Source organism: Crotalus tigris, unplaced genomic scaffold (assembly GCF_016545835.1).
Source record: "Crotalus tigris isolate CLP2741 ecotype Arizona unplaced genomic scaffold, ASM1654583v1 scf7180000018484.1034840, whole genome shotgun sequence".
Taxonomy (NCBI): Eukaryota; Metazoa; Chordata; class Lepidosauria; order Squamata; family Viperidae; genus Crotalus; species Crotalus tigris.
Genome location: NW_024097032.1, coordinates 892,226 through 904,952, shown reverse-complemented (window position 1 = coordinate 904,952; position 12,727 = coordinate 892,226). Strand labels below are relative to the sequence as shown.

The 12,727-nt window shown below is 39.3% G+C and overlaps 1 protein-coding gene and 1 long non-coding RNA gene across 3 annotated transcripts in view; one reads left to right on the top strand and one right to left on the bottom strand.

Annotated features, from left to right (window-relative positions):
- Positions 1 to 2,513, bottom strand: part of JMY (junction mediating and regulatory protein, p53 cofactor) — a 47,621-nt gene extending 45,108 nt beyond the window's left edge. Inside the window, exon 1 of the mRNA XM_039352829.1 lies at positions 1,200 to 2,513. Coding sequence (XP_039208763.1) covers positions 1,200 to 2,174 — 975 coding nt within the window. The 5' untranslated portion in view covers positions 2,175 to 2,513. The remainder of the gene's footprint in view (positions 1 to 1,199) is intronic.
- A 98-nt stretch (positions 2,514 to 2,611) lies between these two features.
- On the top strand, positions 2,612 to 11,407 carry LOC120312303. 2 transcript variants are annotated; one of them, XR_005557849.1, is made up of 3 exons: positions 2,612 to 3,129; positions 8,318 to 8,425; positions 11,154 to 11,407. It is a non-coding gene; the product is annotated as an uncharacterized LOC120312303 (long non-coding RNA). The 2 variants fall into 2 exon arrangements; XR_005557850.1 differs by having other exon boundaries at positions 2,616 to 2,845.
- Positions 11,408 to 12,727: the final 1,320 nt, after the last annotated feature.

Genomic DNA, 12,727 nt, shown 5'->3' with positions numbered 1-12,727 from the left:
GACCAGAACTCACAGTCTCCTGGTTTCTAGGCCACACCTTAACCATTACACCAAACTAGCTCTCCATTCTTTCTAGAATAAAATGTTATCCTCCTATATGGAAATAACTAAAGCAATAAAGCTTTTTTCTTGCATATTGCTGCTACTATGGTCCTATACAGCTTTTATGTTACCTGCCATGAATTATAAACAAGTTAAAAGAATACTAGCCTAAATTTCCCTTCTACTGAAATCTCAGCTTTGTTATAACAATTGACATCCTACTTCTGGGCTAAATTCCTAATCTTACAAATATACCAACTTCAAAATCAAATTTAGCACAAGACAAATAGACTAATTTACTTGCTTGTTAGATTTATAGTTCCCCATTCACTGGGAACTCCAAAAAGTCAATATGGCAGTCATAATGAAGTTGTTGATATTATTGTTTTATCTTGTTTTGTTTTACTGATCTTGCTATGAGGAAACAGGGTTTATTGTATATAAGATGATCAATCATGTAAGTCTTGTAAATAAAAATGATCACATGATTGAAAGCCCTCCCTTCTTGTGCAGATATCAACATACTGCCATCTTCTTTTTTTAAAAAAACCTCTTATTTTGGGTGCGTTTCCTCTAATCAATATACATTATCCTATTTTCCCCTACAACAATAATTCTGTGAGGTAAGTCGAGAGTGAATAAGTGACCTATAATCACCCAAGCAGCTTCCATGACTAAGAGTGGATTTGAAACTGGGTCTTCCCAGTGCAGCCCAACATATCAACCATGTTTGTGGTTGTGGTTAATGTTTTTACTTGTGAGTCACCTAGAGTCAGAGTTGGGCGGCCTAGAAATCTAATAATAAATAAATAAATAAAACAGAAACATGTACATCCACCTTAAAAAGTGTCATCATAGTTAAGCATAAAAAAGGTATTTGAATACAGAATTTGCATCTTGGAGGATTTACTAAGAAATATTCCAGCAAATGTTCCAACTTATGAACTGATATTTTTTTCTAAGTAATTTGTTTTCCCTAAACAGAATTATTGACTTGGAATTACAGTATGTTTAGAGGAAAAAAGAAAACAACAACTAAAAGTCAAATCTTAGAAAATTTATCCTAAGATTAGGTTGACGAATAACTGGTGCAAGCAGAATGTATTAGCTTGATGAGAGTCCCCCCCCCCCTTATCTATACTGATGGCACCGCTCACCTCCTGAATGCGCTTACGGGCCCTTTGCAAAACCTCCTCGTAGCCCTTCTGTCGTAGCTCGCTCAGACTCTCGTAATATTCCTCCGGGTCGTCGGTTTCGGTAAAGAGTACTTGAGAGAGGATCTTCCAGCCGCAAGTATCGAGGCAGTGGCTCAGGTATACCTGCAGCTGATAGCACAACGCATCCATCTCTTCCTCGGACAGTTCTGGAGTCCCGAAGAGCACCGTCCACATCCCCGACGGTTCCTCGGGAAGGACGGGCAAACAGGGTTCCAGCTCGGAATTCACCGAGCTCAGCTGCTGATGGACGGTCCGCAGATCCTGGAAAGAGAAGAGGCCGGCCCAGCTGCATTCCTCTCCAGATAGCGCTTCTACCTCATCTAAGGCCGCAGTGGGCGACTCGGCGGGAGGCCCGGCGGGAGGAGAAGGGAGAAGAAAGGCGGCGGCGGCGGCGGCGCCTCCCGAAGGCTCGTCCTTGCCCAGCTCCAGCTCCTCCAGATCTTCGGCCGCGCAGGCCGCTGGGCTGAACGGCGCCTTCGGAACAGGCTGAGGCCTCCGGGCCAGGCTGCTCTTCGTTCTCGCCGGGCTCCTCTGCGACGCCTCAACCGCTCGGCTGCCCGGGCTGCGCGGAAGCGACTCGGCCCGGACAGGCGATGCTGGCGAGCTCCTGGCTTGGACGGACTCCGCGCCCCGCCCGGCCGGAGGTTTTCGTATAGTGGGGCTGCCGGCCGTTTTACAGGAGGCGCTTAGCTGCTCGGCCGCTCCAGGGCCCACCGCGCTAGTGCGGCGGAGCTCCCGGGAGCCGCTGCGCTGCCTCTGCGCCGTCCGGTTGTGGCAGGTGATGGCGAACTTGCTCTCGATCTCATTCCAGGCCACAATAAAGACAAACTTCTGCTTCTCCCGCTCGTGGAAGGCGTGAGGCCTCACGGCTACCCAGTCCGCCTCCAAGGTCTCTTCCAAGGCGAAGGTGCTCATGGTGAACCGACAGCGCGACGCCCCTCGCTTCCCTTTCTTCTCACGGACGTCGCGAAGCGGGGAGGGAGGGTAGGAGAAGTCTCTGTTCCGGTCAAGATTGCCGGGTACCCAGTCACGGCCCAGCCTCAGCCATGTTAAAGGCCGGCATCGGAAACCCAAGCAGGAAGGATGCCAGACTAGCGAGGACCCGGAGAGCCGCAGTGGGAAGGCGAAGGCGCCAGAGACCCGCCGGTGGCTTCAACGGCCGTTGCTCCTGCTCCTGCTGCTGCTGCTGTTGCAGCGCGCGCGCGCGCGCTTTCCGCGCGCTCTGCTTTGTTGTCAGGAGTCTGGCGGCCGCAGAGTCTCAAGCACAGGTACTTGCAGGCGGTCACGTGGAGACGCCGGATCTGTTTACAAGCCACCGCGAGGCCACTGTCCCGCCCCCTGCGCTGTCTGCCTTCCCCCGCCTCTTCCCTGACAGGAGGAACAGCGGGACGCTTTTCTCCTTTGTCGGCCTTTTCCCTCCGGGATTTTAGGAGCGCCTCCGCGTCCCCCTTCGCTTTCTCCTCGAAAAAATTCGGATCTAAGCGCTCCTCGGCGGATTAGGGGAAGGCTGGGATCCTGTCAGAAAGGCGCCTTGAACCCACGTCCAAGTGCCGAAAAGGGCAGCGCTTTAGTGTCCCCGCTGAGAGGTTCGTAAGACCCTCTTACGAACAGAGGCCGCTCATGGCGAGTGTCTGGGTGAGATGGGAGGTGACTTGCTCAGCTTCGTTTGCAAACTGTTTCTTGCCTTCGACGTGAATTCACGTATTTTGCTTTGGTTGTTGCGGAAAGAAAATGAGTATCAATAAAACCTGTATCAGTCGTAGCTGCTAGAGATAGTCGGAAAATACAAACCTGATTCGTGGGAGCCAGTCTTAATTTTGAGCCAGCCTTACCAAAGATTTTTTTAGAAGCTGTTTCCAAGGTACAATAGGTAGGTATCCCTTTAGGCTTTCATATTTTTCTAAATTTCATTACTCAATATAGACCAGAAAACATACCCTATATATCACATCCAAATATATCACAATCTGAATACTTGATTCCAATTCCTTTTAATAGAATTTATTTCTATTATATTTTATTCTTTTCTATTAATTCTATTAATAATTAAAATAATTATAAATAATAGTTAATAAAAGTTCCAAAAGGGAGGAAAGAACAACTTGCTTTTTAAATAACTAAATATCTTTTGCGTAATCATTGTCTGATATCTTACTAGGCAGCTGGCTATTTATGACCCTGAAAAATGTAGACTAAAGGGGTCCAGGTTGACAGGTTGATGTATGAGTAAAAGTATTTGAAGCTAACATTCCTGACATTGTTTGGTTAATAAATAATTATCAGGAATCATTGTAGTTGTAATTAGGATAAAAAAAATACTAATACACATATGCCTGTCCCTCAAAGTAATAAATTGGTAAGTTACAGATTCTGTCACAGTGCAGATATTTTTGGTCCACTTTAAAATCCAAGGACCTTATTAGGAAATAACACCTTCAAATCAGGGTTTTCTGACATGAAGGCACCAAAACAACAACAACAATAATAAAATCCCAATAGTAGTTTTTCCAAGACTATTTTCCTGAAAAATATACAACTGAAATGAACCTAAATATAGTTCTTGAGACATAAAGGGCATTAGTCTCTCTACATTAACTGGTAGTAAAATAATGGACTCTAATGAACTCTCCTGTACTGTGCATGTGTTTGGATGTTGTGATGTTATCTTGCTAGTTTTAGAAATATTAATTATTTAAAAAATATCCAAAAACTAATGTTTTCTGATAGATTCTTATTGGCTAGTTAATATTTAGATTAAATTTTGCAAGTTCCAAAGACAAAACTGGTGGAATTAATAGCAAGTATTTTATGGCAAAATGGGTTTGAATAATGAAAGATTCCCATCAGATTCCTACATTCTGAGTAGGGAATATTTTTGTTGAAGGTTGACTAGGACCTATGTATCTGTAGTTAGTAAGGCGCAAATGAAATATGAATATGATCATCACTGTATCCTCTCTTTGTCATTTCCTTCATTTATACATTTGTATTCAGTTTTCTATTAGCTGAATATTTCATAATTTCCATATTTTTAAAGCTATGTACACTAAAGGTAGTTTCAAAGGAGAGTAATGTAAAATGAAACAATATAACTATTAAATGCATAGTCAAATGTTTGTCAACCTCAGCAATTTTAATACGGAGTTTAGGGAGTTGAAGTCCACCCATCTTAAAGTTGCTGAGATTGAGAAACACTGGTACAGGGGTACATCAAGCTATACTTATAGTAAAGAAGAAAACAGAAGAACCTTGAAGTTGTGGGGGTCTTTAGTGTAAAATTGAATAGTGCAGTTTATATAATGTCTCATATAAAATGTAATAGAATAGACACACAATATTTATCCCAAAATAGCAAAAAAAAAAACCTAAACCAAATACTTTAGCTTTGTAACTACAACTAGAACTTAAACCTCAAAACAGTAAATGAGGAACTGTGGGAGAAACCACAAGCCACATAATAGATCGATCTTATATAAAAGCTGCTGGGGTATTTTTCAAACAAATACATTTCATTCTTGTTATCTAAGGTGGTAAGTGGGAACATTTTTTTAATATTTAAATTTTGTTGCTTTGCCTTGTTGATGTTTGATTTTAATAGAATTCTAAAAACTGTAGTTTGAATTATGCCTTGTCTGACATATTGCAAAAGGATTTATATTTATTTCAGAAAAAGAAACAGGCAGACTAATGGTAGACCATTGTTCATAGTTTATTAAATCTCATATATTTATTGAATCTCACATGTGGTAACTTCATAGAACTACTGTATAAGGTTATTTGCTTGATACATTTGAGTCAAGATGACAGGTTAACATGGTATAATAGGAAAGTGACTAAATAGATTTAATGTGTATTGCTATCAGAGCAATAAATACATTTAATTATTGTTTTAATTTAAAATGTATGATGCCTAAAGAATTTTAAGGTCATCTATTAAAAATTATGACATATATATTGAACGTATTAAACATTTAATATTGCTTCATTTCTGCATTTTTATACCCTAAGGTAGTAATGGAATACTTATTTTTAAAAATCAACCTGTTTCCTCCCTTCTTTTTTAAAAAAGAAATCTAGTCCAATAATGTGTTTTGCAAAGTCAGAAATTTTGCATTTTTTTCATATGAGCTGCCATATAAATGATGTGTGAGTTGTCATACATTCTTGTTTATGACTTAAAGTTGCTTGATTGCAGGGAGCTCTGTACATCAAATTGCCGCCTAAAATTTACATTCAGGATGTAACCCAGATGCATGTTACAGCATTTCTTAATTGTGGTTGTCAAATTAGTAATTATGTGTTCTACCGATATACTCATAGAAGTTGTTTGTTTGAATTGTATAGCCTTCTTAAGCAATGCTATAACATGAGAACTCCAGGTCAGGTCCTCCTTTATGGTAACACCCAGAAATCTAAAGCTGGCCACTCGCTCCACACAGTCTCCGCTGATGATCTGATTTATTCCTCTTGTAATCTACTATAAGTTCCTTAGTCTTAGTTGTGTTGAGAACCAAATTATTGTCTCTGCACCATAAGAGCAACCGCTCCACCTCATCCCGTAGGCACATTCATCCCCACTGGAGATAAGCCCCATCACTGTTGTATCATCTGCAAATTTAACAATAATATTGCTGGGATGAGTGGGGGCGCAGTCATAAGTGTAGAGAGTGTAAAATATGGGGCTCAACACACAGCCCTGTGAGGAGCCCGTATTAAGAATAAGGGCTAAAGAGATATAGTTGCCTAATCTAACCCTGTGAGAGTGGCCAGACAGGAAGTTCATAATCCAAAGGAAGATTGAATGTGAAAGTCCAAGAGTGACAAGTTTAGACACCAGTGTGTATGGAAGAATTGTGTTAAATGCAGAGCTAAAATCCCAGAGAGCATCCTTACATAGGTCCCTCACTGCTCCAGATGAGTGAGACCAGTATGGCTGTTTCATCTTTTTGCTCTGTATGAAAACTGGTGACTGTCGAGTGTGTATGGGAGGCAGGACACAATGTGCCTGCAGACCAGTTTTTCAAAACGCTTCATGATAATAGCGATTAGTGCCACTGGTCTTTAATCACTGAGACTGTTAATAAAAGACTTCTTTGGTGGACACCTGGGAAAAAATTTGGGTGAGAAATGTCAAATTTACACAAGCACAGAATTTAAGGGAGAATTTTTATAAAATGTTTTATAGATGGCACCTTGATCCACAAAAAATGTCTTATATGTACCCTGACGTGCAACCCAAATGTTGGAGATGTGGTTATAAGGAGGCTTCCTATTATCATATTTGGTGGTCATGCAGAGAGATAAAAGCATTTTGGATCAAAGTATGGTGGAATATCCAGAGAATTTTTAGAAGGAGGGTAAAATTTACTCCGCAATTATTTTTGTTAGGTATTGTTACAGATTGTGATACAAAGGAGGTTGTATTGATGTTAAATTTGATTACAGCCGCTAGGCTGTTAGTAGGACAATATTGGAAGAAGGAATCTTGCCTACATTGCAGGAATGGTTTCTTAAAGTAGCTTATCTGGCGGAAATGGCAAAGATTTCGGCTTTCTTAAAGCAACAAACGCAAGAGAAGTTTCTTGCTGTTTGGGACAAATGGATAAAATTTATACAATTTAGATTGGGTATACAAAAATATTATATAGTTTTTTCATAAGTTTTATTTTTATATATATTATAGATAATCTTTTTATATATATAAATATAAAGTTCTTAATTTAATTTTTATTTTTACTTTTTAAGCCTATATTCTGCTCTGGGAAGCTCAGGGGGGGGGAAGGGAGGGGGGGGTTTTGGGAGGGGTGGGGGGTTTTTTTTTTTATATATGTATTGTTTAGTTTTATTTTTTTGTATATGTTGTCTCTTGTTTTGTATTCTTTTTTCTTTTTTGTAAAATTTATAAAACTTTTAATAAAAAAAAAAAAGACTTCTTTGGTAATGGAACAATGATGGAGGCCTTCAGACAGGATGGAATAGTGGACTGGGATAGAGACCGATTAAAAATCTTGGTAAAGATCCCAGCCAACTGGTCTGTGCAGTCTTTAAGCACCTGGCCAGAAAAGCCTGAGGTCCAGCAGTCTTCCTTGAGTTCACAGCTCTCAAGGTACTCCTCACCTAATGCTTCTCCACAGTGAGGGGAGGGCTATGTAGACTAGTGGCTATAGCACAGCTGCTTCTGATGGCTTGATAGCTTGCTGCCAAGTAAATAGCTATATTTATTTAGTAGTAAGTCTAAAGATATTAGAAATTATTTTTGAGTAAGAACATGCTGGTTCTATTTATTTTGAAGATATACTCAAACAGCAGCTTCCATCTCTCTTGGAAGATTCCAGAGCCTGGAAGGCTGCATGCAGTTTGATGTCAATGATCCTCTCATTTGTTTTCCTACATTTTTTGATCAATTGCTGTGGCAACTCCAGTCAGTTTTATTAGAAAATCTTCCTATGTATCCAAGAGATCATAATGTGAGTTGCAAAATGACAGATGTTGCTGGGCCTTATTTTAAAAAAAGGCCTTTAGGAAATCCTGCAGGACCTATAAGTCAGGAGGGGAAGCAAATTGCTTTAATGTTCTGTCTTCAATGATCTTGGCTCTGTCCAGATCACTTGGGAAACAAGGAGACAGTTGTAGATTCTTGTGTATTCAGGTATGTGTGTATGGGGTTCAACAACACTTACAGGACTCTATGCCTTCCTGTGAGTCTGTCATGAATCTTCACAAGTACCCAAACATTCTGTTCCTTTTGATATTGATTAGTAGAACCTGAGAGCATGATAGATAGCTGGGACGGGAAATTAATAGAAGAAAGGAAAAACAGTTGATAGACTGGCAAAGAATTTTAAAAATATATATTGGAAAGGAGAAGTTTTAAATCTTGAGGAAAGTATGATTGCTGGCAACCTAACATGAAGATAATTGAATTGTTGGTTTCAATCCTGAAAATTTATTGTTGGTTTTTAATACTGAGAATCATGCTGGATCTTGAAGTGGACTCATTATGTTACACTGCTGAATGATTGTGGGTTTGAGTAGAATCTGATTTCTCCTTGTAACAGGGAGAAGAGTTGGTGAAGACCTGATGACAAGGAAATGTGATTGAACATACTAAGTTTTACCAGGCAGAGAGAATGCTTGTATTCGTCTGAAAGAGAGGATACTGGCCAGTATGTTTATGTTACTTTAAATAGAAAATGCTACAAAACAAACATATACATACAGTAGATGTTAAGCCAATATTCTAGAACAGGGGTCCCCAACCCCCAGTCCATGGACCGGCACCAGTCCGCATGCCAGCAATCAGGCCACACAAACAAGCAAAGTACCATCCGTGGGATGCAGGCAGCACAGCAAAACCTGTGGTCCATGGAAAAACCTCTCTCTACGGAACTGGTCCCTGGTGCCCCAAAGGTTGGGGGCCACTGTTCTAGAATGCACAAATACCTAGGGAGCTAATGCATTCAGTAGAGGGAAAAGGTTACTTCACAATTCTTTTTAAAATTTGAGCCTTGGAGGGTATCTGTCCAGTAAATAATGGAAAGTGGTTATCTAGCTGTAAATAACTCTTGTGAAGACAGATCACAAATCCAGAATTAACTACTGTTTAGTTTCTTAATAAAAGGTAAAAAAGGAACTTTGTGCTATGTCTTGTTTCAAATCCTATGAAAATACAGAAGCCCCTTTTTATTTTTATGTATCTGTCTAAAATGGCAGCGTTGCACATACAAGTGTGCATTTCAGTGCATATCTATGTGTGCATATGTATTTTGCAATTCACTATCACATGTGGGCCACAGAACTGAAAAGTTGCCTACCTCTGTTTTAAGTTGAGTGACCTCATTGTGTTTGGTTGTAACAGAGTAATATGGCTACATCTCTGGAATCAATCCCACCAGTTTACTTCTCTTAAAGCTACAGTATGTTTACTCATTTTACTCAAGAACACTTAATACCTAATTCATACAAAGATCTTCATTTGCTTTGGCCATGGTACAACAAATCTTGCCTCAGGAGAACTTTTTCTTGCCAAGATAAAGGCTTGAATTCAGAGGGCACATCCAGACAACCAGTTTAATGTTCTGTTTTCCTCTCTGGGAACTGACACAAAATATGCCAGCATAAATTTGCTCTGTCCCCATTCAATTTATACCCTTGCTGGTGGGTAAAACAGCAACCAAGGATTTTCTCTAATTTGGCTGGGTCTAAGAAAGGAGGTGAGTTCTAAATGATGACCAGAGCAGTAACTAACTGTCAGAACCAAGATGCTCCTATCTACCTCATAAATCAACCTCAGTGCTTTCTCCTATAGTTCAGGTATTGAGGAGAATATTTTTTCAATCATATTATTCCCTAGTACAGGAGTAGGCAACTTTGGCTTTTTTATGACTCGTGGACTTCAACTCCCAGAATTCCTGAGCCAGCCAATTCTGGGAGTTGAAGTCTACAAGTCATAAAAGAGCCAAGGTTGCCTACCCCTGCCCTAGTATATGAGTGGCCTGTCAGGCATTATCCATGACAGCTGACCAGAGGAGAGGGAAAGCCATCACAGGAGCTCAGTGGATCCCACTCCTTGACCTCTTCTTGCCCACCAATAAGGTACCAGCTGGAACTGGCCACAGAGAATGGAGGAGAATCACCACAAAATGGTGCCTCTTACTCCCAGTCTCCTGAATCAGTCCAGGAGGATACTATTGAAAGCCATTGAAAGATCCAGGAGACCCAGGACAGTTGCACCACCACGTCCTGAGCCTTTCAGAGTTCAGCAGCAAGTATGACCAATGCCATCTTAGTGTTGTACAAGGATCCAAATAATCTGCTTCACCGAGGGCCCTCTGAAGCTGTGTGCCAACTACCATCTTAACAGTCTTTCCCCAAAAGGGATGGACACAGTCTTTCCCCAAAGGGATGGACACAGTCTTTCCCCAAAAGGGATGGACACAGCTAAGACCATTGAGTAGGGGTGCATTATGACCTCCAAGGTAAGTGGTACCATCCCATCCTGCAAAGAAGCATTAACAACCACTTGGTTCCAGCCATATGCCATCTCCCATGACACCTTAACCAACCAGAACACAGATGGTTTAGCTCACAGTTGCAAGGAAGGACCCTGTGCACACCCTCAAGTTCAACCATCTGAAACTCTTCTTGGATAACTGGGCTCAGACTGTCTCATGAAGTTGGCTGATATTGTGTATGAATTGGGATTAAGAGGAAGATAATGTCATGCAGAGATGTTTGTCAAGAACTGTTAGGTTCAAAGTGAAGTTAGGGAGACTTGGATATGCTAAAAAAAAAAATACTACTGGTAGGAGAAGGGAATAACAAAACTGGGATAGGCAACCACAAGATGGCAGCAAAGAATTAAAGAAAAGTAAGTTATCTGGATTTTTACAACCCAGATACAGCAGCCCTACAAGGTCATTTTCTGGTAACAACTGTGTCAGTCAGTTCCTCCCCTAAATGCTCAGGGAACCTCTTAAATAAAAAATTGTGGCACAAGAGGATAAAAGGTACAAGTGACAGTAAACTATTTTGAAATGTAGCCATCATCTTCATGCGTGTCCACATAGCTTTTTCAACACCAGTAGCAACAAATAGGAAGTAAAACTAAAATTAGCTGCAATTTATAAAGGATTCCAAATGCATTTGCTACTGGCCCAGTTGAGACAGAATCATTTTTCTAACTTTGATTCTGCCATTTTATACCAGAAATTATCAAATTCTGGACCTCAGATACTCTGTGCATTGAATCATCTGTGTATTGAATCATTCTCTGGCTAGCTAACGTAATTAAGTAATTTTTATGAAAAAAACTTTTGAAGATATAATTATATTAGGTAGATAAGGTGTACTAATGCCATTTCTTCTACTAATATTTATTTCTCTTTTTACAAGGTATGAAAAAATATCTTCCATGATGACAGCTTTATAGGAAAACTGGTTTTGGATTCTTATAGACAAGCTGTATTCAAGAACTGTTTAGCTTCTGGTGATTTAGCTCAAAGAGCTTTTGTTCTATTTTTGGAAAACGTTTCCACAATGTAAATGTTCAAGTTACTGTATTACATTTCATTGTGCAATAATAATATAAAATCTATCTTTAAATTGAAACACTTAAATTAAAATGCTATTGTTTTGTTCGAGGTTGATCAATTTGTCCAACAATTCTCTCTGTCCAAAATATTACATTCTGAATTTTATATATTTTTCTGACTATCCAAAGGTGATTATTAATACATGCGATAAAAAAGAAATCTGAGATTACTTGATCTTGAAAAGGTTGACAATGTTTCAATAATGCACTGGCTCATCCAAAATGTTAGCTCTTTCCACAACCTCTAAAAGTACTAGAAGCAATTTGTATCCAGTATTACAACATAACAGTCCTGTAAATTTGAGCTCCTTATGCACCATTTTTGTTATAATAATATAGTATTATGCATAGTTCTGCATGGTATTGAATGATGCCTATATTATTTCCTTACACATACACAGGTATGCATTTCAACTCAATTCTTATTTTTCTTTTTTACTTGTTTTTTTTTTCACATAATGATCTTTTTTCTTCTTCACATATATGGATTTTTTTTAATTGAATGATTTTAGGGTTCATAGTTGATTAGACATTTTATAAATAAGAATTCATATTTGTATTTAGTTACAAAATAGGTTTCTTGGAATTCAGTCTCTGCCTCTAGTAAGTTTGTTAACTTCATGCTTCCATTAACATGAAAAATGGTACACAATTTTTTACCTTTTAGCCTAATAAAGATACTGCCATACTTAGGAGGATTTTTTTCTTATGACTTTGGCATGTTAGCTTTTTTATATAATAATTTAATAATACTTATTTTTAAAAAATATATACATATATCTTGTGATAAATAGTACCTCCAAAACTCTAGACACATCGTAGTTAAATTACCCAAATATGGCAAGTTTGATACTTTATATTATGGGTGGGCAATTAAGTTTTCCAAGAGGCCACATGAGAAACTGGCACTGTTGTGGAGGAGGGCTGTTGCTGCCCCCACCCCTGCGCTCCGCTGCTGCTGCTGCAACCCATGCCACAGGCCAGACAAGGCCGGATGTGGCCCATGAGACATAAAATGCTGAGGTACGCACTATATTATAATTAGATTTATATAAAATAGGAAAGTATTATATTCATGCTTTGTACTAGTTTATTAGCCCTGTGCTAATTTAAAAAAGGGATATATCATTACCAAACAATAAGATAGTTATCTCAGTCGAATTTGAACGTAGTAGTTCAGAACAACTATTAGAAATATATCAGTAACCCACAACTTTATTTCTGGAGCTATTGTTCCATTTCTTTACCATTTCTTTATTCTTATTTGCCAGACATATCAAATATATTCACATGTCTTTGTCATGCAGGAAAAGTGTGCAAAATATACAAGATGCAATGAATAAACAAGGTCATCTCAAGCACTTATTGTTAGTTA